Source organism: Melopsittacus undulatus, chromosome 9 (assembly GCF_012275295.1).
Source record: "Melopsittacus undulatus isolate bMelUnd1 chromosome 9, bMelUnd1.mat.Z, whole genome shotgun sequence".
NCBI classification, from domain to species: Eukaryota; Metazoa; Chordata; class Aves; order Psittaciformes; family Psittaculidae; genus Melopsittacus; species Melopsittacus undulatus.
Genome location: NC_047535.1, coordinates 4,080,787 through 4,102,663, shown reverse-complemented (window position 1 = coordinate 4,102,663; position 21,877 = coordinate 4,080,787). Strand labels below are relative to the sequence as shown.

The 21,877-nt window shown below is 42.2% G+C and overlaps 1 protein-coding gene across 2 annotated transcripts in view; it reads right to left on the bottom strand.

Moving 5' to 3' along the window:
• Positions 1-21,877, bottom strand: part of IGF1R (insulin like growth factor 1 receptor) — a 178,344-nt gene that overhangs the window by 13,658 nt on the left and 142,809 nt on the right. The window contains exons 7-19 of one of the 2 annotated variants that reach the window (XM_034066252.1): positions 21,069-21,195; positions 19,641-19,879; positions 19,020-19,187; positions 18,631-18,835; positions 13,766-14,052; positions 12,400-12,536; positions 11,929-12,088; positions 10,767-10,869; positions 9,366-9,436; positions 7,838-8,067; positions 7,454-7,564; positions 5,955-6,114; positions 3,598-3,727 (exon numbers count right to left, since the gene is read on the bottom strand). In XM_034066252.1, the coding sequence (XP_033922143.1) occupies positions 3,598-3,727; positions 5,955-6,114; positions 7,454-7,564; positions 7,838-8,067; positions 9,366-9,436; positions 10,767-10,869; positions 11,929-12,088; positions 12,400-12,536; positions 13,766-14,052; positions 18,631-18,835; positions 19,020-19,187; positions 19,641-19,879; positions 21,069-21,195 (2,128 nt within the window). Of the gene's footprint in view, positions 1-3,597; positions 3,728-5,954; positions 6,115-7,453; positions 7,565-7,837; positions 8,068-9,365; positions 9,437-10,766; positions 10,873-11,928; positions 12,089-12,399; positions 12,537-13,765; positions 14,053-18,630; positions 18,836-19,019; positions 19,188-19,640; positions 19,880-21,068; positions 21,196-21,877 lie in introns of both variants that reach the window. The other variant, XM_034066251.1, reaches the window with a different exon arrangement.

Sequence of the window (21,877 nt, the reverse complement as noted above, 5' to 3'; positions counted from 1 at the left end):
AAAGATGCAGGTAAGGGAAAAAAGGTAGTTTAAAACCCACTCTTCCTATCTCTGTGCTTCCAGGCTGGACGCACACCCCATCGTTAGAGTCTGTGTGGCTGGGTGCAGGGAACCAAGCTGCTTCTCATCAGAAATACCTGAGCCGCTCCAATCCGATCTAAAAGCCTCATTTCCCTGTTACAGCTCCAGCAAACACATGCCAGGCACCTGTGCCTCTCATCTGCCTTAGCACACAGAGCAGACAAACACACCAACCTCTGCTCCCCAGGCACATAAACACTTCTTGGGTAATACCTTCCATTTATCCCTCTGCTTTGGTTCCTGCCACGCTCTAAGTCAAAGGTGCAAAGTGAGGATCAAAGCGTTTGACACACAGCAGCAAGCAACAAAGCCAATTGTGGGAAGAGACACGGGAGAAATGGGAATGCTCTCCAGCTTCTTGTAACCAGGACCCTGATTTACTGCTTCAGGAGCAAAACATTTCAGCCCCCAGGAGAACCTCAGTTATCCCTTTTGCAACATGTATGTAACTGTGGTCTTGAAGCAGAGCTTCCAGCTCCTTCCAACTAACTACAAAGGCCAGCAGAAGTGAAACAAGAAGTCTAATAATAGGAATTGATTACTGGTGAAGAAAGCACAGTTATGTAATTGGGGAGTTTGGACGTAAGTATTGACACTTGCTAAAAATATCTCCATTTAAAATTAGCTTATTGAGCAGACATGGCTCAAACCGTCTGCGCTGAAGAGTCATCTACTTTTAGAGCTGCTGTGCACAAGCAAGAACATCTAGATGTTGTCTTGTGTGGCTAAAACTGCTGAGTCAAGCTTAGAGGAAAAACAGCACTGTTTCAATAGGGTATTGTTATGAAAACAGGAGTCCAGTATTATTAGCTGGTTATGGTAGAGTGGTTTTATCTTTCATTCTCCACTGTATCTGAAATGGTTTGCATCTGGAGCCAGAAGCCACAAACAGACTCGCAATTGTTTGCCTTTCAGGGGAGGGAGGGACAGAGGGTCAGCTCAACGCTTTGGTGCCTTTGAAGCTGCTTTGATCGCTGCAGGAATAATGAGAACAAGCCTTGCACACCTACTACTCCTATTATCATAACAAATAAACTTATGTTGCTCCTTCAAGGCAACTGCCAGCTCAGAAAGAATGCGAGAGGCTGAGGACTTATTTATAGACAAACACCCTCACCCTGAACAGGATTGCATGAAAACCTTCTCCTTCCCTAACGACAACAAAAACAGTCTTGTCTAATTACCTCATTCTCCCGTCTGAAAAGCAATAACAGAATGAATTGCTAAAACAAAGCTCCACCCTTCAAAACCTCCAGATGCTCTTTCTGCAGTTTGCCATTTCACCTTACAGCTTATAAATCCTGGACTCTGACCACTCTCACAGTTGTGTCTTTTTGACATTTTGGCTTCCACAACTGATCTCGAAGAACATGGAACCAGATGTCACAATATCCCATTAAACAGGCAGGAAAAGCAATCTCAACAGTTTTTACTGTTTGACAAAAATAAATGGCCTCCACAACAGCCAAGTTACATGGTTTCCATGAAGCAACTTCAAAATCTGAACCAATACAAGGAGTCAGGGAGTTTTTCCTGGTGAAGAAACCTTCAATGTACAGTGTCTGGTCTAAAACTTATTGATACATATGTCAGAACTACCCTTTTAACCACAGGCAGATCCAGTCAATAGAGAGTGTTTCATGACAGTGCTAAGTCAAGCTCTACTGCATGGGAATTCAGACTGAAATTCCTGAACCTGTAGCTGTGGATCTATGTGGCAAACACAAACACAGACATGTTCTAAACAAACAGCATATTCCTCATGTCGAAGCAGGGCTTTTGCACCTCAAGATAGCACACCTATGTGAAACAAACTGCAGAGTAAGTCACTTGTAACAGGTAAGAAGACAATGAGGAACTGTTAAGCTTTCCAATCTTATAACCTTTGCCACTTTCCTTGATGTGACTTCTGGCTAGGATACCTCCAACTGTCCCACTGATAAGCTGCAACATTGTTTGCTCAGCCCTGCTCTGGACTGAATGACCAATGGACGTCAAATCCTGCTGACACTGAAGGGAGAACTCACGTGCTTCCTGCAACAACTGAGGCACTGATTTACTTCTGACGCCTGATCTGGCGTCACATCTATGGGGTTTTTTGTTTGGATTTTGACTTATGTTTGATCAGTAACGTCACTTCACAGTTCTGGGCTAAAGGAGAGCGTGTATGGAACAAGTGCAGTGCGTCATCCAAGCTGAACGCCTCATCTGCTGCAGTCCACTTCTGATACAATGGCTGGGCTCACAAGTTCCTGCTGTATGGTAAGAGCAGGCAGGTTTTGCCAGCTCCTCACTCCAGGTTCATTCTACACCCGGGGACTTCTAGTGATATATTCCAAATATCTGCTGCTTGGTGAAGCCATTACAAGTCCCAAAGTTCTTTTACTGCAGGTGACTGCCAGAAGCATTCCTGGGCTGTCCTGTGAGATAAAGGGCTGATACAGAGCTTCCCCATCAACTAGAAGTGGTTGTTTTCATCTACTTCCAAGTCTGAAGTTACTAGCCATGTGCAAAGAAAAATTTAAGCAGCATTCTGGTGCTTTGCTTTTTTACTCGCTGCACGATTCCCTTATGAACCCTTCACTCAGAGCTGGTGCTGTGGACTGCAGTCCACCAGCTCCAAAATCCTCAAGCTGTTTAAAGGGAATGCAGTTTACTACTCAAATACTATTCCTACTGACTTCTAGACATTTGGAGGCAATCAGCTGCCAATTCTGGAAGAGATCAGCAGTAAAAACATCTTGTTAGGAAGGCAGAGAAACCATAAAAGACAGAGTAGAGGTTTTGCCAGTACACGTTCATCTGCTGCCAAGTCCTCCCTACCTATCTGCAAAAGGCTGTGGGGGGGGGGAAGTGTACAAGGGGAATTGTTCCAGGGTATTATTTCTTCTAAGAAGTGTATTTTGAAATACCCTGAATGCCTCTATTAATAACTTCACAAATACAACGACTGGGCAATGTGCTTTTAGAGGATAAACTATTTCTGCATCTTGTGGTATATAAAACAAGCAAACAAAGCTCCAAATGGAGAAGGATATACACAGGGGAGATCCCCCAAGGAAAAAACCTGCTGCTGTACACAGCCTATCCGAGGGAAAGGAGAGTTGTTATTTACATGGAAGGTTTTGATAGAAAAGCAGGTCAGTACTAGGAACCTTTCCATATCCTTGGCAACTTTAAAGGCTCCTCTTGAAGGAGGACGCTTTGGAAAACAACAACTTGCTCCTCCAGGTGAAGGGAATGTTTTCCATTGCACACCTGATTTTACAACCCACGGCAGGACACATGCCACCACCTCCAGTGTGGGATATCCATTTATTTCTGCTCTCTGAGAGCAGAATTTAACCTCACGAGTCCCTGACTTTGCAATGGAAATATGAAATACAAAGAAGAATGCAGTGGAAAAAGAGAGCTACTTCTGAGAAGACAGCAGAAGAAGCACATTTAAGTCTACTAAAACAAGAGGCTAGAAAGAAGAGGGGCTAAACCAGTTTTTCCAAGCCCCTTTTTTGTTACCAGACATCGGAGTGCGTGGTGAAGACTCCATCTTTCAGTGATTCTGGGGACATCCAGCGGACAGGCAGCAAACCTTTCCCTCCTTTACGGTAATAATCTGTCTCGTAGATATCTCTTGTCATGCCAAAATCTAGGAGGAATAAATGTGTTTGAGAAGGTGCAAGTGTTTTGAGTTTGCAAGATAAAATGATGAACATTTCCTTTATGACACATCATTGTAGCCAGCACAGAATCACAGTCTGGTGCAAAGAATCTGCCATCTCTTACCAGGATCCTGCCTTTTACCTGCTGCCTTAGGGCTGGTTAACTTCCCTCCCCACAAAACCAACTGACTTCAGTAGGTGAGCACTCTGAATGATTTACATATGAGAAATACCAGGATTTATGCTCAAGCTTTGCAGGAAGCTCAGTCTTCTGAAGGTCACACAATTCACTAAATCTGTTCTCTGAATTCAATGATTTTTCTTTTCCTTTTAAAGAGTGTAGAGCTCCTTTAGCAGCTAATACTATTGTCTTTTAATTGAAGACTCTCACATGTTGAGGGAAATGCTTCTCTTTTTAATTCTCTCCAAGGGTAATTTGCAATTCCTCTACAATATTCTATATCTCAAATGCTACAGAGGATTCATTTCTGACTAACACAGGCCAATATTAAAGACATATTTGTGTTGTATGTATGTCCTTAACTGTAGACACGCAAGCATGTGCAAGACTTGGATCTAACACTGCTCATCTCCTAACTGTAACTCAGACTTAGTCCAGCATTTTTTCCCTGTACAATCAGTCTGACACACGCAGAACTGCTGGGGTCTGGACCAGCCTATTTAACCCAGTTACTGGGGTTTCAGTAACCAAAAAGTTAATAAATCAGGTGGCATCAAATCTCTTACTCATATTAAATGCTGGCTGCTCACACAGCAGACCCAGGGCAAAATCTGTTTTATCAACAGAGACCTGAAGCTGCCCCTTGTTTGCTGGGAAAAGTGGAGTGAAAAGAGGACAGAATTCCTCCAGTTCTCACTCAGTCTTTATTACCAGCCCATGGAAGTCATTATTACCAGGTTTGGGTGGGTGACCAGCCACTGATTGTTCTCATTCCTTGTGTGCTAGGGACACTGGTACCCTCGGTGATTATGACTAAAAAGCCCATCTGTGCAGCTATTCCATCACTCCCACACACCAGGGTGACTTTATCCTGGCTGAATGGAGGTATCTTTAAAGATGTAATGCAAATAAGAAACGGGCAATGAGCAGAGGGTAGTGCAGCATTAAAGCTCTTCCTCTGAGATCTAAACACCTGAGCTGGCGTGTTCCAGTCAAGATGCTCCTAAACCATTTATCCATGAAGGGATCTTCAGCCCCGCTATATAAACGAGAGCTGTGCAGTGTATTATGTGAAATGCTTTTGGGGTCACCATGTACCATCTTAAAGGGAAGAAATTCACCATCTCCAGTTCAAAGAACTGTAAAACAAGCTGGAGAAGGGGAAGAGGAGGGAGAAAACTGGAGTGGGAAGGAGTCAGGCTGACTTCCCCCAAACCTGCAGAAAATGCACAAAATCCCCCAAAGATCTTATTTCCTAATTAACTGACTCAAAATGAAATCATTTTCTCTTTCTCCCAAATGACAGGATTACTTACACAAATTATCAAAATAGCTGAGTTAAGCTCAGAGAAAAAGAATTAGTTTCCTACAGCAGAAGGCTGTTGCTATACATGTTATTTTAATATGCACAACTCAAAAACAGCCAAAAGCTTAAAATCATCCTCTGGAGAGGAGTCTGAAAAAACTCATCTGACACTATTTTGGAGGGCTGGTAAAGGGAAAACAGCAGAGCAGAAGAAAAGCCATTCTGTTGTCTGGAAAGCAGAACTTCAGTTCAGGCTGGAAAGCATCCAGCTGAAGTCAAGCCTTATATTCCACTTCTAAATCAGATAGACTTTGAAATGATCCTAAAATTCTTATCCTTGAATCAATAAACAGGAGGAGGAATTATTCCTGCACATTAACAGACAAGTGAATGACACACCAGTGGCAATGACACCATCCACCCAGATGTCTGCAGCATCTGCACCTCCAGTCACTGCTTCACTAGCTCTTTTTAAACCCACATACTATACTATTTCCTCACTGGAACTACAGCAAGTAGAGGTATTCCAAGAGTTTCACTCAATGTTGACTGCTCACAGGTCTTAAATCACAACAAGCTTTCCTAAGGAGCATGCTTCAGAAATTTAAACAAGAGCTAAGTTCTAATAGGTCTTTTGAGCATCTTTCAGAACAAGAAATGCCTCTAAAATGCTCATTTTCTTAGAAGGATGATGGGGTTTGTTAGTGTAGAAGTCAAGCAAGCACACCTCCAATCTTCACTGTGAAGTCTTCTGCCACCATGCAGTTTCTCGCAGCAAGGTCTCTGTGAACGAATTTGTTGGCGTTGAGGTATGCCATCCCATCAGCAATCTCTCCTGCCATCTGAATCATCTTCTTCAGAGTGGGAGGGGCCTGGCCAGGATTGTTCTGAGCAAGATTAAGAAGATAAAATGGTAAAACAATCCACAATATACCAGTTTTTATCATTGTTAGTTTTTAAATCACATCGTCACAGTTCAGCCTGACATGATCCAGGCGAAACAAAACCTCCTTAGATACACCATAGCTTAGTGGGAAAACTGGCCCTATCAAGCTAGGTTACAAACAGAACTCCCAAATAGCTCTTTTGTAACAGGCCATTCTATTTTAGGGAATAGAAGCCAGAAAGACTCTGTGTTACAAGGATGTTCTCTTACACCTATGGAGTTTAAATGCCCATCCTTAGGGGCATCCATCCCTATGAGAACCAAGAAGACAGAACCAAGAAAGCCCAGAAGGACCAATGTGACCTGGATTCCCAGGAGGAAGAGATGGGTATGGGAGCTGTGTGGTTAAATTATCAGTTAAGGCAGTGATCAGGCAAGCCCTCCATCCACACTTTACTGAAGCTCCTCATACACGTCCTCATAGGAGTTTGCTCTACTCTTTACACTGCACATCAAGGGAGACTGGGAATCCAGGAACAGACAAGCACTGGCTGCTTTGGAGAGCACCAGCACACAAGACAGAAAAGCCAAGTGCAGAGCTCATCATGTTGGTGATTTTAATATCATGTCACTGTCCCTTTTAAAGGTTTGTTGAATTAAACCAAAACTATTTATACATAACCTGAAACATTATTAATCACAGATGCTAATCAAGCTCTTAATTCCCCAGTTCTACTGGTATTTCCTGAATCCTGTATTCACTATAATTATTTTCTGTATCAAATCACTTAATCTGTTCTTGCTAGATGCAATGCCCTCTGTTTATACCTTACTCATTCTCTTGTGCACATACACAGTGGCAAGTGACCTATGTGCCATCTTTATCCTTCAGACCCTCTATCACATGTGGCAATTTCAGCTGTTAGACTGATAGCCTACATATTAGTGTATTAGCTAATATACTACATTTTTACTTCCCAGCACAGGCAACAGGCAGAACAGACAACATGAAACAATTAACCTAACATGCATGCTAATTTTTAGTTTGATATCTTAATGAGGAATCAGATTGGACAAGAGATTTAATTCAAACCTAGAAAATGGGAAGGACTCAGCAACACAAGAAGGGACCTATTCAATGCAGCACAGTGGGCTGTTTGCAACAGCTACCTCCTGAAAACACGTGTTGCAGATCACAGAGCAGCTCATGTTTTGTTCTTAGAGCTTAAAGAGAAGGGCAAGAAAGGCTAATTGCCTGCTGCTTCCAACGTTAGGTTGCTCCATCCAAAATGATTCTAACTGAAGAAATAAAAAACCCCATCAAGCAGCTCCTCACTCACCTCTGTATCTGGCCTCAAAGATCTCAGGTAACTTTTGAGGTCCCCACGTGTCATCAGCTCCATGATAACCAGTGTAGGCTGGCCCTGAGAAACAACACCAAGCAGCCGAACCTGGAAAAGACAAAACAAATGCTCAGTTACAAATACAGCTATTGAACTGTAGGAACCATTTAGTCACGTCAACCTGTAGCACCAAACATCTCTGAACCTGCAGAAAAGGTCTGAGAACAGATCTGGTTCCACTTGCTGACTCCTGTTTCACAGTAATGCTATAAAGCTGCACAGAGTTGAACCTAAAATCCCAGTTCTGTGAAGACATACCCTGAATGCCCTCATGCCAACAAGCACCACAGGTGTACACATCACAGCCTTATCGTCACTTACCACATGGTGACAATTGAACTCCTTCATCACCGAGGCCTCGTTTAAGAACTCTATCCTCTCACGCATACTTGCAGACTCATTGACAGTCTTGATGGCCACCCTGGTCTCTGGCTCATCCTTCACCACTCCCTTGGCTATTCCCTCATACACCATTCCAAAGGAGCCTTGCCCAAGCTCCCGACACATGGTGATCTTCTCACGGGGCACCTCCCATTCATCTGGAACATACACTAAGGAGAGAAAGAACAGGCCGTGATGTTGTACTTGTCCAAGATGCATGATCACTGACTGCTTTATGGCACCAACTGTCAAATGAGTTCTATTGTAAAACACACTAAACAATGATGAGATTTTGAACAATTCATGCCAATAATCCATGGTCTTTCTCATACAGAGATAGATAGATGACAGATAGATAGATAGATAGATGGATGTATGTTTGGCATACAAATACATGTATAGATGGACTTCAAGTGGATGCACTATAGTACTAATGTAATGATAGAGAGAAGGATCCTCAAGGCACCACAGCAGCGTGGGAAGAGGTCTGAATCAATACTTCAGGTTTGAGCTTTTCTTGGGACCCCTGGTTTTCTAATTCTTCCAGACAGCATCAAACATATTTGATCATCTCTATCAGTTCAGTGTCTGCTGTATTCTCTATTAACAGATTGATTTTATGACTAGAGGGAAAGAGACTCTCTGATCTAGTAGGCTCTTTGCATGAAACTATTCTGATCACTTGTACAAGCACTGCTGCACCAGTGAAGGCAGAACCTGCTGCTGCTGCTACAGAAGTCTTTGATCTGAGGCAGGAGAGAGACCTCAGAAGGTGCCTGCCAGGAGGGAGGATTGCCTCAGGCAAGAAGACATCTGAGTAGTCACTGATGCTGCTCCCTATCAGTCACCAAAGGAGGGGACAGTTGTGTCACATGCTCTGGATGGGTGAAATGACAGGATGCAAAAATAGAGGATTATAGCATGAACACTGACAGACCTTTAACCCTAATGGTGCCACTACAGAAAGAATGTAACAGTGAAACAGGCTAAGCTCATTAGCCTCCTGGGCTAAAGAGAGTTTTATTGGGATGGGAAATGAGGAGACAGAATTGGTTTTTCTAAGTGTTACTATTTTCCACATGAGAAGCACACAAAAACAAGCCATGGATTTGTTCCAGTAAGTCAGAATAGGGCTTAAAAGGGCAAACATGAAAAACAATGAATTCATGAATTCTTCCTTTATTCCAGTGAAAACACCACTGGATGAGTAGATGATACTCTGAAAGTGAAGCTAATGCCTCCAAATTTGCCTCCACTGAACAAACTACAGGAAAAATGTCAAACCCTCCCCAATTTCCACAGACAGGTGACATTGACATCTTATTAATGATGGATTCACATCTGTGCTAATAAGGCAAAGTGAGAAAGCTGGTTAACAACATCCCTTTTCCAGATTCCTACCTTTCAAACTTGGACACAAACAGAACACATCAAAGTAGAAGCATCACAAGCGTAAGGCCACACTTACCATCTGAAGCACTGAAGTACTCAGGGTTCACAGAAGCGTACAGCACTCCATTGCCCAGCCTGTCACTGTTCCTGTTGAAATAACTTTGTTTGGTTTTTACTCTTTAAACCCAAGTACATTTCAGACCACCTCTTCTATAGTTTGTCCACCGTTTGCTCAACCACAGAGTATTATTTACTGTACGTGGAGAGCTTTTCAGACAAAGGGGACAAACCAAGTTCCTATTCCACCTCACATAATCAATGGGAAAACAGCCCAGAACAGCTTTCCCAGGAAGCCTGCAGTCTTCTTTATGCCAAATCAGCACCAGAAAAAATGTAAACAAGAGGTACTTTTAGCTGCTGGGTAAACTTCCTTTAAGACAGGCAGCTGTAGGGTGATACACCCAGGAGACCTGTGCCTGAGAATATACTTTAACATCATCTGCTCTGCTGGGGGAGAGAAGGGGTCTAGCAAAGGACAAGACTGTTTTTAATGGGGAATTCCATTCAACTATTCCATAAACGTTTCCCCCCCCCCCTTTTACACGGGTGTTTTTCAGCGTAAGACACATTTATTCAGCACTATGAGAGCTCTTGCAGGAGGCAGGTTGTAGACATGAAATTATCAGACTTAGAAGATCAAAGACAAAACATTCTCTGGGCTAGAACAACAGCCATTTAACCCAGGAGAGCCCAAAGGAAAGCCAAGCAGGTATTGTACTTCACTAGCTACAAAGCCCTTTTTGGAGGGCTTGAGAACTGGTCCTGTTGTGCGCAGTGCTACAAACGAATTAGAGGTGGAAATCATAGGATACTCAGTGAGCATCATTTATACAGGTGTAACAGAAACCCTCCATACCTAGAAAGTGGTAAGGCTGAACACTGGCACTGACTTGTACTAAGCCCTCCTCATGTATTTCAATTAAATAATAATTAAATCACTAGTTACAAAGAACAAAACTGAGGAAACCGAATCAATGGAACAGGTCCCTGGACTGCTCTGTCCAGGATGTGGTTTTTTACATGGATGTGAAAACTTCAAAAAACCTCTAGAATTTGCATGAAATCAAGTTAACCCAAACAGAACCTAAGTTTTTGTTATTGATATTGACCCGTGTTTCAGCCAAATGTTCTGATCATATAGGTTCAGCCTGCCACACTGCCCCAGTGGATATGTTCCTGATGAGCCCTCCTCTTCCCCCTCAAACATGATACTGTAAAAGAAGCCTCCTGACATCTCAAGCAGCAGCCAGATGCTTGCTGGTAACTCTAAACTACCTCCTTTTACACACCAACAAAACAGAATCTGCTTCAAATCCTCTGAATGCCTTTTCCCTTTATAATGTCTAACTTCATGGGCATGGATCTGAAATGAAACATTCCCCTCCTGCACTTTTAACCACAAGCATCTACAACTCACCTCTTTTTGTTAAAGACGTACAGCATTATCAGCAATCCCCCGATGATGAGCAGGAAAGCAATAGGGAGCGCAATTATCAAGTGCAGGAAGTTCCCATAGTTTGCTGCTGCAACCAACAAGAAAACAATTGTATCAGGGTTTCTATAAAACCTCCATTAACAAAGAAACATTGAAAACCCACTCAGTGTATTTCCATACAGGGAAGAAATCAAAGTACTCATTTTCTTGTCTGATGTGGAAAAATGCACTCAGAAACACTCCCTGACTGCAGATGAGTGGAATAAGAAAACAGGCAGTAAAAAGCATTGATTTTGTACAGAACAGTGTCTGTCTGGGGTTTGTTTTCACAGCTTATGCTTAAGGACTTATAGTTCTCAGTGAACAATATGTAATTGTTCACCTGCATATTCAGCTTCTTTCCAGCTTTTGTTCACCTTGCAATTACTTATATTCATAATATACACACCCTGCTCTTTCAGTTCATAGAAATCCAGCAATTAGAAAATAAAAAAGGAATAAAAGATGGAGTTGCAGTTTTCCATGGATACATCTGCTCTACAACTAAATACAGAAGTTCATGACAGGGTCTCTGTGGACACTATACAATGGTGGTCTTCCAACATATGAATTATTCCCAGTGTCAGGAGCAACATCACCCTTTCATCCGGATGTTATCTTTATCAAATGTCACTTGCAACAGGTCATATATGAAAAAGCATCTTGAGATTTATCAAAATGTGCCAGCCAAGTATCTAAACAAATGCATTGTTTCCTGTATTACTCTGCATTTTAAAGCAGGCTTCCCTTACTGCTACAGGTTTCGTACAATGCAATACAACTCCATGTTGTTATGGCTACCACCCTGTTCTTAGCATAGTTGTGCATCACTGGAAGCCACAGCAGTGTGTTCTACACACCCACCAGCTGGTTGCATCTCTCACACATATAATACAATGAGTGTTAGAAAACAGACCACACCTCAGATACACCTCCTGGTTGTCAACACTTGCCAAAAACATGCAACAGAGAAGAGCTCCCGAAGAAGCATCAGCAAATAAGAGTTCAGAGTACAGGCAAGAGGCTCATATACCCAATTACATATGTAAACAGCAGGAATTATCAGGAAGACCATTTTGACACAGCCAATGAACATTCATCTTACATTTGGGTTGCACATAGAAAGAGACTGGCTCAGTCCATGACCCATTTCCAGCTAACGAAGTGGCCTGGACTCTAGCAGAATAGTTTCCAGGGTTCAGGTGGGTTAGTTTAGCTCCTCCAAGCTTCTTGTATTCCTGCCTGGAAACACATTCCCGCTTCTCCTAAAAAGCAATTTACAGTTCATGTTAGTATCTTCACATTCCTTCATTCTTAAGAATCACACAGCTGCAGGATAAGCTAATTTTGATAACTAAAAGCTCCATCTGATCAGGTTTTGTTTAAACACCTTGAGGAGATATGTAGAGTTCAGAAGTATCAAACAAAACAAGGGAATGACATGCTGGCTGCTGCTGGGTGTTTGAAACCTGTTTCTATGTATTTCTATGTGCACAGAAGCATGTTAAGAAAGATCCCATTTTGTGCATGAATTATGAGTTACAAGCAGTAACTCAAAGAAACATCAAATCCTCACCTCTCCATGCTGCCCATACTTGATTTCATACATCAGTATCAGCCCATTGGGGTTTGCAGGCTCCAACCACTTCAGGTAGACGGTATTTTCTTCTTTTGCTTCCCATGCTACCGTTCCTGGAATGTTATCTGCTCCCTCTGTAAAATATTTACAAGTGATGTGAGAAGGACACCTATTACTGAAACAGAAACTTATGCAACAGCTGAGGGAAACTTTAGGCATCAAAGCACTGCAGTAAGTGCTATTCAGAGATCCAGAGAACAAAATGCATTGATCAGGGAGAGGTTAGCAGTCTGTACTGCTGCCTGCCAGAAACACAGCACAGTGTATACAGCTCCACCAGGAACAGCCTCTGCCTTAGTCACTGTGCTGTGTGTGCCCAAAAACCTGTTTACCAGCATCTGATTTTTCCTTCCAGACGTTCCACTGGAAGCTTGCAGGTAGCTGTTCCCACAGGAACAGGAGTATGAAGACTGCTCCCATCAAAGAAAAAAGACCACTTATTCAACAATGCAGTTGTTAGGTTTAGAAGAAGAAAACAGAATTGTTTAGCCTTTAATTTTCAGAGCCATGTGCATAAAATCTGGGAACACTTATTTCCTTTTCCCTGATCTCACAGATTTCCTTATTTCCTTGAAATAAGCAATACTTTTTGCCTTTTTACTGACACAGCTGGATCTGGATTATGACAGTCTTTCTTCCAGAAACAAAACAAAATTGCTCTCATTCTGCATCAAATATTCCCAGACATCTGCTGGATTCAGAAGCTCTTTGCTGGATGCATATGAGCTTACACTAAAATCATCTCTATTCTTTTGAGAAGAAGTACAATCTGTAAGAAGTCCCAAACCCGAGTACAGCGTTCAATGCTTCCCATTTGAAGTACTCGAGATGGGCACAAAGCAATACAGTGCTCCTCCTCTTTCCAGGCTGGACAAATGCATGGTCATTCTGTCACAGAAGAAACATTTGGCAAACATTCCCAGCAGCCAAACTCTTTAACATCTGCAAACAGTTCAGAGTGAACACAGCAAAACGTTCCCCTGTCTTCAGTCAGCATGCAGGGAACTGAAGAATGAAACCTTTCAACCACCATGGCTGCAGGTCTCACCTAATCTGGGAAACAGACTCTCTCATAATTATCTCAGTAGTTGATGCATGTGCTTCTACCTTTGTCCAGATCACAGGATACACAAGAAACCAGTCCAGGACATTAAACTACTGGAGCAAAGTTTTATACAGATCCAATTCCTTTTCTTGCATAGAATTTATTAATGTTTTTCTACTGGTTTTGGAGAGTTTGTTCCCCCTGAGGCTGATCTCTCCCCATAAAATACAACAAAGCTGTGCACTGGTGAGAGCATACCTGAAGGCATGGTTCTTGCAAAGACAAAGTTGGAAGCGCTACAACCAAGTGTGTCAGCTTCATGGTTGCAGCTGTGAATATCAATGCGGTAAAGAGTAAAAGGCTGGAGATGGGAGATGACAGTTCTCTCCTTGCCATCCACTTTGGTCTCAAAGAAGGGGTATTCCACCTCGCTCTCCTCTGCATCAGAAACATTGGCGAAGTGATCTGGCCCAGTTGCGTTCCTGTTCCGAGTGGCCAAAGTGGCATTTGCAATTCGGAACACGTCCCTTCGCTTCCGATCGGGTCTGTGGAATAAAGAGGTTAAGGAAAGGTCCCTTTAGAGAAAATCCATTTTTACTCCAGCTCCAGCAAAACTGTGCAAAAAAAACCCAGTAAAACAGGTAACTGCTATTAAAAAAGTTAAATCAAGGACACTGCAAAACAAGATGAAAGGTTTCTCTTAACCTGAACATAACCTCTTTCTGCTTTGGTCAGACACCAACCAGAACTCCAAAGCTCACACCTGCACTTTGAGATAAACAGGCAAACTTCTGACCTCACACAATAAACTGAGCAGCAAAAATGGCTTCACTGTTATTCAGTAAGTACCCTAGGTTTGTATTTAGTGACAGTAATGTTGATGCTTCAAATAAAAATCAGATGTTAAAGGTTGAATAGGTAAAGAGAAAAGTGTTCTGGAGCTTGCTGGATTAGCAAAGCCAGCTCTCAGTAGGCTTAACTTTTGTTTCAGTTGTGATGAAATTACAGATATCTGAATGTACTGCACTTAGAAAAGAAACCTGGAACGTAGCTGAAGACCATGAGTGTTAACCACCATTCATGTGGCCTAATTTGTGTATCTATTTTTGTCACCCAAACAAAAACTCTGCAAAGGAACAATCCTCCTGTATGAGAAAGCACAGCACTAATGCTGTGTATAGCAAAGAGCAACTTTGCTTTGCCTTACAGGCATCTGTATGACATGCATAGTTACGAACGTGACCATCTACAGCACCACCACTAATTTCTGCAGTCTGAGAAGCTGTCGTAGTGGGCAGGCCTGAGTACTGGCACAAGGGTCAACATAACAATACTCTTACAAACATCTGGATGGTATTAGCAAACCCACACACGATGGCCACAGGTTACACCTGTCACTTGGCTTGTGTCAGATCCCAGCCTGTTGTGCAGAGAAGCAGTAACTACATAGAGCACTCTGGCTGTTCCAGCTCCTGCTATCCTAGTTGCTGAAGCTTGCAGGACTGTTCATGCCAGGACAGCAATGAACCAGGGGACCTAAAGAAGAACTTAGGAGGAGTCACACTACAAGACCAGTTTTGACTTCAATCCTACCCCACCTGAACCTCTTTGCTGGTGCCCATTTAATACCTGGCCAGTGCAACCGTTATCAAGGACAAAGTGAGATCTAGCACATTCCTGTCAGAGGGCCAGTTACAAACCAGGCACATAAGACCTCCCTCAAACACCTAACAGGAAGAAAGATGACTCAACAGGAGAAGCTAATTCCCTGTCAAATACACCATCTTAGCACACTCAGCCACAGAACAGCATGCTGCAGAGAGAGCCAAAACCAGACTGACTCCGGTTTGAAATCTTCTGGCAGAGGTTGGATGAAATTTTAAGGTTTTTTTTAATTCCTTCTTCTTTTTTAGGAGTTCACTACAACATTTTCCAAAATCCCTTTACTATGTCTCAAGCAGTCGCTCTGACACTCGCCAGTGCTACGTAAACCACAGCACAGAAATAAACCAACACATGGAAAAGATGTCCTAAGCTATCACGAAATTCTTTGAAGCAACATATAAGCAAATGTCTTCATTCGTCAGTGGAGTATGGGGGAAATCCATAGGAGATGTATGCGCTTGTGCCTCCTCTACACTGGAGCTTACAGGAGTTACTAAACCCATTCACCTTGCTTAGGATGAGTATTCATTTACTGCTTTAACCCAGTAGAACTGCTAGAAGCACATAGAATCATAGAATCATTAGGGTTGGAAAGGACCTTAAGATCATCCAGTTCCAACCCCCTGCCATGGAGAGGGACACCTCACACTAAACCATATGATGCTTAGGACAGAACTGATCAACATCTGCACAGATTTTGTGATAAAAGCAGTGAAAATAAAAAGTTCATTTTCAACCAACCACAAGAGCACGCGCCAATGCAACAACCCAAAAGGCATGACTTGGTCTGTCACCGGGATCCCTAAGTTTCAACTCTTTGGTGGTACCTGAGGGGTTGTACAGTCCTACCTTGCATTTGAAGGTAAAAAGAGAAAGCAACACAGAACTTGTGGGTAATAGTAGTGTCATATGAGGAAGAGAAAAAGACCTGCAGGACAGCCACCAGGTAAACATGATTAAAACATCAAGGGTTTTGACACTATTGCTTAGTGGTCAAGCAGCTTCCTGCTTTTGTGAAAGGCACAGATAAAGACAAAAACACTCATCCGAGGAAATGAGGCCAAGTCCAGAGATAAAAACATGAAAATTCATCTATTTTATTAAAGGAGAGGAAGGAAGAGAAATGCAAGAGAAAAATTGAAAATAACACTATAAAAATTAAAACAAGAAATTAAGAAGAGCAGGAGAAAAATGAGGGTCATGTAATATAAAAGCTAACTCCTCGCATACCTTAAGGCAATTTTAATGTTACTTCTCAGATACCTTCTACTACACACAGAGCCCATCTCATCCTGCTCACTGGGGAACCAAGAAACTGGCAAGAAGAGTCACTCCTCCTCCTCTGGTTGTGTCTGTTCAAGATTAAGCAGAGTCCTAATGTCCGAAATCTACCTCATGACCACAGTAACACACATGGGGTCATCCAGAAGTTGCAGACAAGATTAGATCAACAAGCTTAGAAACCACCCAAATGTTCTCACGCTGTTTTACATGCTGAATCTCTTTCACAATATCCTGGAGACAGGTAGAACACTGGAAACAAATACTACTGTTGAGACTTACATGAACACATTAATTAACTTCTCCTTTGGGAAAGGGGGGAAAAATCGACATCAAGCAAAAAGCTGCTTAAATTTGTCCCATGGAGACGTCTCACTAGCTCATAATCTTTAATTTCCCTGACATGCAATCACTTTAAAGTTGCTTGGCTGTGCAGCTATGTGAGTGTTGTACTTTATCTGCCCTTGCTGTTACAAAACACACCCTAACGGCAGTAAGTTGAGAACCAAAAATATAAGGGAAAAGGACAAGCTTTCGGGAAATGCTTTGTGAACTGGTCAGTTCATTTGTGACCGAGTTCAAGGTTCTGCAAGGTTCCTTTGGGAGGAGATAATGTATTCTGAATCCTAGAACAGTTTGGGTTGGAAAGGACCTTAGATCTCATCTGGTTCCGACCTCCTGCCATGGGCAGGGACACTTTCCACTAGAGCAGGTTGCTCCAAGCCCCGTCCAACCTGGCCTTGAACACTGCCAGGGATGGGGCAGCCACAGCTTCTCTGGGCACCCTGTGCCAGGACATCAGCACCCTCACAGGGAAGACCTTCTGCCTTATATGACAAAGCTTTGGTGAAATGAAAAGCTTCCTCTGCAATAGACTTTGGAGTAGTTCAGACCTGACACCTTCCTTTCAAAACTCTTTATTGTGCTGTTTCATAAAGCCCAGAATCAGATCACATTTACAAGACGTGACAGTGCCCAGGAATTATATCCTGGCCAGTCATGGTGGCTGTTACGTCTCTGTAGCTCACCTTTGCTGCTGGTTCTCATCATCAGTAGGGAAACACTGCACAAATTCAACCACAAATGTGACCCACACAGCTCAGATACAATACTTAGCACTTCTAAAGAGAGTCAGTATTTAGTGCCTCATTTTTTGGATAAAGCTATAAACCTTTACACTTATCCCAGTCCCAATACCAAACACAGCACTGCACCAGCTACTAAGAAGGAGAAAAATGACTGCTACTGCTGAAACACAGGACACAAGTCAATCCAACACATCCATGAATACATGTCCAAAAAAATGGCAATGGAGAGTGATATAAATCAGTTTTAGTGAGGAACCACATCACAGTTTGGAGTTCTCAAACATAGGAATTCACTATAAATTTGACCTGCCAACAGAGTCAATGAGATAACATGCATGATTGAAATCTGATTGCTTATGGATCGCAATGTAACAGCAATACACTGTGAGTGAGGACCCAGGATCCAATTATATGAAGGAGGAACAGCTTACGTGAAGGATAAACTGGAAACTCCAGGATCAAAATCACCAATTAATTCCGTAGTATCTATTCTATGTAGCAACATAAAATCGTTACTACTCCACTTAATGTGTGGGTAGTGTTTATCATGGAAGAGTGGGCATATTTAATACTTCTCTGCAGCACGGATCCAGGAAACCAACATGCCCTTTGCAATTAGTGCATTGAGAAAGGAAGGCGAGTTTCAATGCTGCGAGGTGACAATGCCCTCAATTGCAAAGGCAAATAAATCTTCAGATTGGGAACACAAGCACTTAAATGGCTATTGAGAGAAAGACCACATCCGAAACCCTTTGTCTGCCACATGTTGCTCATCTCTGAAACCCTTTTACAGAAATAGCTCCTCAAGTGACTCTTGACTCTGAAAAGAAACCATCACTCAAGCCCTTGAACAATATAGGTAAGAACCCTTACTATTAGCTAAAATTGAGAGAGAAAGAGATGAAAATTAGTGAATAAGGGAAACTGCAAAAAAAAGGCTGCGGATTGTCTCATATACAAGGCAATGTTTATGTGTTTCAGATGTTATCTTTGTATGTTTTCATGCCCTGGAGCCCTCAGCAATACCAAATGTTAAAAACCTAAACTATTAGTTCAACTTATAAAGAGGAAGTATCCAAAATCCATTACCTGGGGACAAAGATGGAGTTGTGAAGGAAGTTCTCAAAGACTTTGCGGTACTCTGCTTCCTCCTTCTCAGCTTGCTTTTCTGCCTCTGTCTTGGGACAAGCACAACAAGGTCCTTTTTCTCCCCCACAGCCCTCTGGCTTGGTGGGTTCAGTAGCTTCTTCTGTATCAATGGTCCCGTCAGCATATCTTCGAATTGGGACTTTATCTTGGAAGAAAAGAACAGAAACAGATTGTTTCTTCTCTCTCCCTATTATGAATACAGCAACAACCCACGTTTAGCCATTCCCTTCTAGTTGTGAAGCAGGGCATGGGTTTAGCTCTTGTCAATCAAGTGCACTGACAGGTAAGAGTCAGAGGCATTTCAACACAACCCCATTTTGTTTTCCTACCTTTGGAGCAGTAATTGTGTCTGTAAAGATAACTGTCCTGAGGTTGCTGCTGCCATCGTACGATGTAGTACGAGAGGTTGCCATTAGGAAGAGAGGGAGGATTCCATTTCACAATCAGCTGGGATGAGGAATTGGATGCTGAAATAACATCTAAGGGAATGGATGGCACTGGAGGAGAAAACAAGACACTTACTTTAATCTAGAGTATCCTACAATGTATTCTAATGCAAGCTTTCAAAGCAAATCCCAATCCATTTCTATGCTGCAAGAAAGAACACCATCCTATTTCAAAGAGAAGATTTCCCACTGCTGCCCCACAAACAATAGCTATTAAGGGTTCAACTACAACCACAAGCAGTTGTACTTAAATGTAACCTTAAAAAGTCTGAAACCCTAACTTCAAAAAACTCTTGGAGTTCCCAATGAAAGAACTGTCTGGACAACCAAGAAGCTTGAATTCAAATGCTTTCAAAATCACTGCAAACTTTCCATCATCATACATGTCATCTGCACATAAATTCAATCTCTGTATTAACAACAGAACTTGCACTGTAGTTCTGTTATTATAATGACCATACCCACAGCATTACCAACCTCTTACCCAAGAGCCCAGCATCTCACCTGCAGCATTGGTTCGGATATATACAATTTCACTTTTTGCTCCATGAATGTGATGGTTTTCCATCATTGTGAGTGTAACAGCCTTGACATAAATGGCATATTGAGTCCAAGGTTTCAGTCCCTGCAGGAGAATTCCAGGATTGTTCTCTTTGTTCGGTGGCAGGTCAACATCAACCATGTTCCAGCTATTGGAGCCACAAGCATCTTGCCCATCGTACTCTGTCACATTTTTGAATGGTCTGAAATATTGGAAGAAAAAACAATATGTAATATTTTCTCCTAAAAACTGTCATATATTTGAGTGCCTCACTTCAATGTTGCCCAATGAACTAAATAAAGATTACTTGTTTTCCGTAACAGACTAAAGCACAGTAAAATTTGTACCTACTTTCAACTGGTAAAGAATTCAGAGTTCAGCTTTAGCTGCAGGTTTTACCTTCAGTTACTAGCAATAAGGCAAAGTTCTCCAAGAAAACACTAAATTTACCTGTTTTTATCCAAACCAGTTACTGATACTGGCTAAGCTTCTTACCAAAAAGAATTCAAACTTCCATGACTGGCCATGACCAGTCCAACAGGCTTTTCTTCCCCTTTTATGTCCACACAATACAAACACACTTACATAGTTCTACTTTTCTTAAGTTGCAACACTGGTGCAAAAGCATATGAAGTGCTATTCTTGTTATTAATTACTACAGGCTCATCTAGCACTAAGTTTATTGCATCACTGCACACCACCACAATGATAATTCTTTTTCAAGTGATGCTGGACTTGAACAATTTGTGCTTCTGTTTCTTGCAGTCTTGCTCCTTATGTCACTGCCAGCATTCAGAACCTCCTTTCACACGCCCAAACTGCTTGGAGAGTTGTTAGTGTGCTCATTTGTAGTTTTTACTGTTTTAAAGCTAAGACACTGCAGGGATGTGCAAAGGCAAAGACACGTCCCAAGAAATGAGGATCTTTCTAGAAACTGCCACACTCCTTCACTATCAAGATACAAATGTAGTAAACTACAAAAGGTAGGTAATCAAAATAACCCCAAACCCTGAGTAAACAAGTCATCAATGTGATAGAGCAGACTCCTGATTTGTGATGCTCTGAAGTCAGTACTATGACTAGAGAAGGACATGACCTGGTAAAGATGACATGACTTACAAAGAGCTCTGAATTAGACCCCTGAGAACTGCCAAACCATCCACCTCATTTTTCATTTGCTCCAAAGCTGGAACTTTCTGATGGATTTGGAATCCATTTGTAGGTTTCCATCAAAACAATCCTCTTTTCAAAGGGGGCTTGTGATCCAACAAGGAGGAATGACAACACAAGCAGGACTCGAGGATGAAAAATGTAAACTGGATGAGGTATCCACTAGTCAGAACTGTCTACTATCTCTTGGTCATCATTTGCCTTGGACAACATCTACTTACGCTTCTTTGTAGTAAACAGTGAAGCTAATGAGATCTCTATAATCTGGAGGGCGATACCGTTCCCATGTTAGTTTAATCCGATTCTTGAGTGTAGTGTTGGAAACAAAACGCAGAATGTGGCTTTCACCTGCAATACGAAAGGACAGGGCGTAACAGAATTAGCATCACATCACCTATTAGTTTTCGCTTCCTCTCAGGTATCAGTTTTAGCCAATTAGCCTTTCCAGTAGTGCCTATGATACCACAGTATGCCAATAGCCTTTGTCTCTGTAGAGCTTCGTATTTCATCCTACTACATTTGATGCTTAAGGGTAAGCATTGACCTTGGCAATCATTTCAGAACATGCTAGAGCTACTTGTTATTTTGTTTTCTGAAGCACATTTTCTTCTAATGCATCATCAGAAAGCTCTTGAAAACTACTTCAGACTCTCCCTGAGTGAGGAACGAAGTCCTGGTTATTCACAAGACTGGTTTAGAAGCACTAAATTTATCATCCAACTCCAGTGCACACACAGAGCAGTGACTGACCTCTGAGCTCTCTCTCTTTGCAGGACAACTTCTGAGTACAATTTCTTTTTCTGAAGAATGGACAACATGGAAAGGACAAAGGAGTTTACATCCCCATTCATGAGAGGCTGGCCCAAGAACTCCAAAACTCAGCTCATATACGACACAACCATTTGATGGCAGCAGCTTCCAGCTACTCTTCGGAACAGGGCTGGATGGAAGCTGGCAGCTTTGAAATGAATGGCTTCCCACTCCCAACTCACTGAGCTTTCCAATCCAGACCAAAATAGCGTTTTAAAAA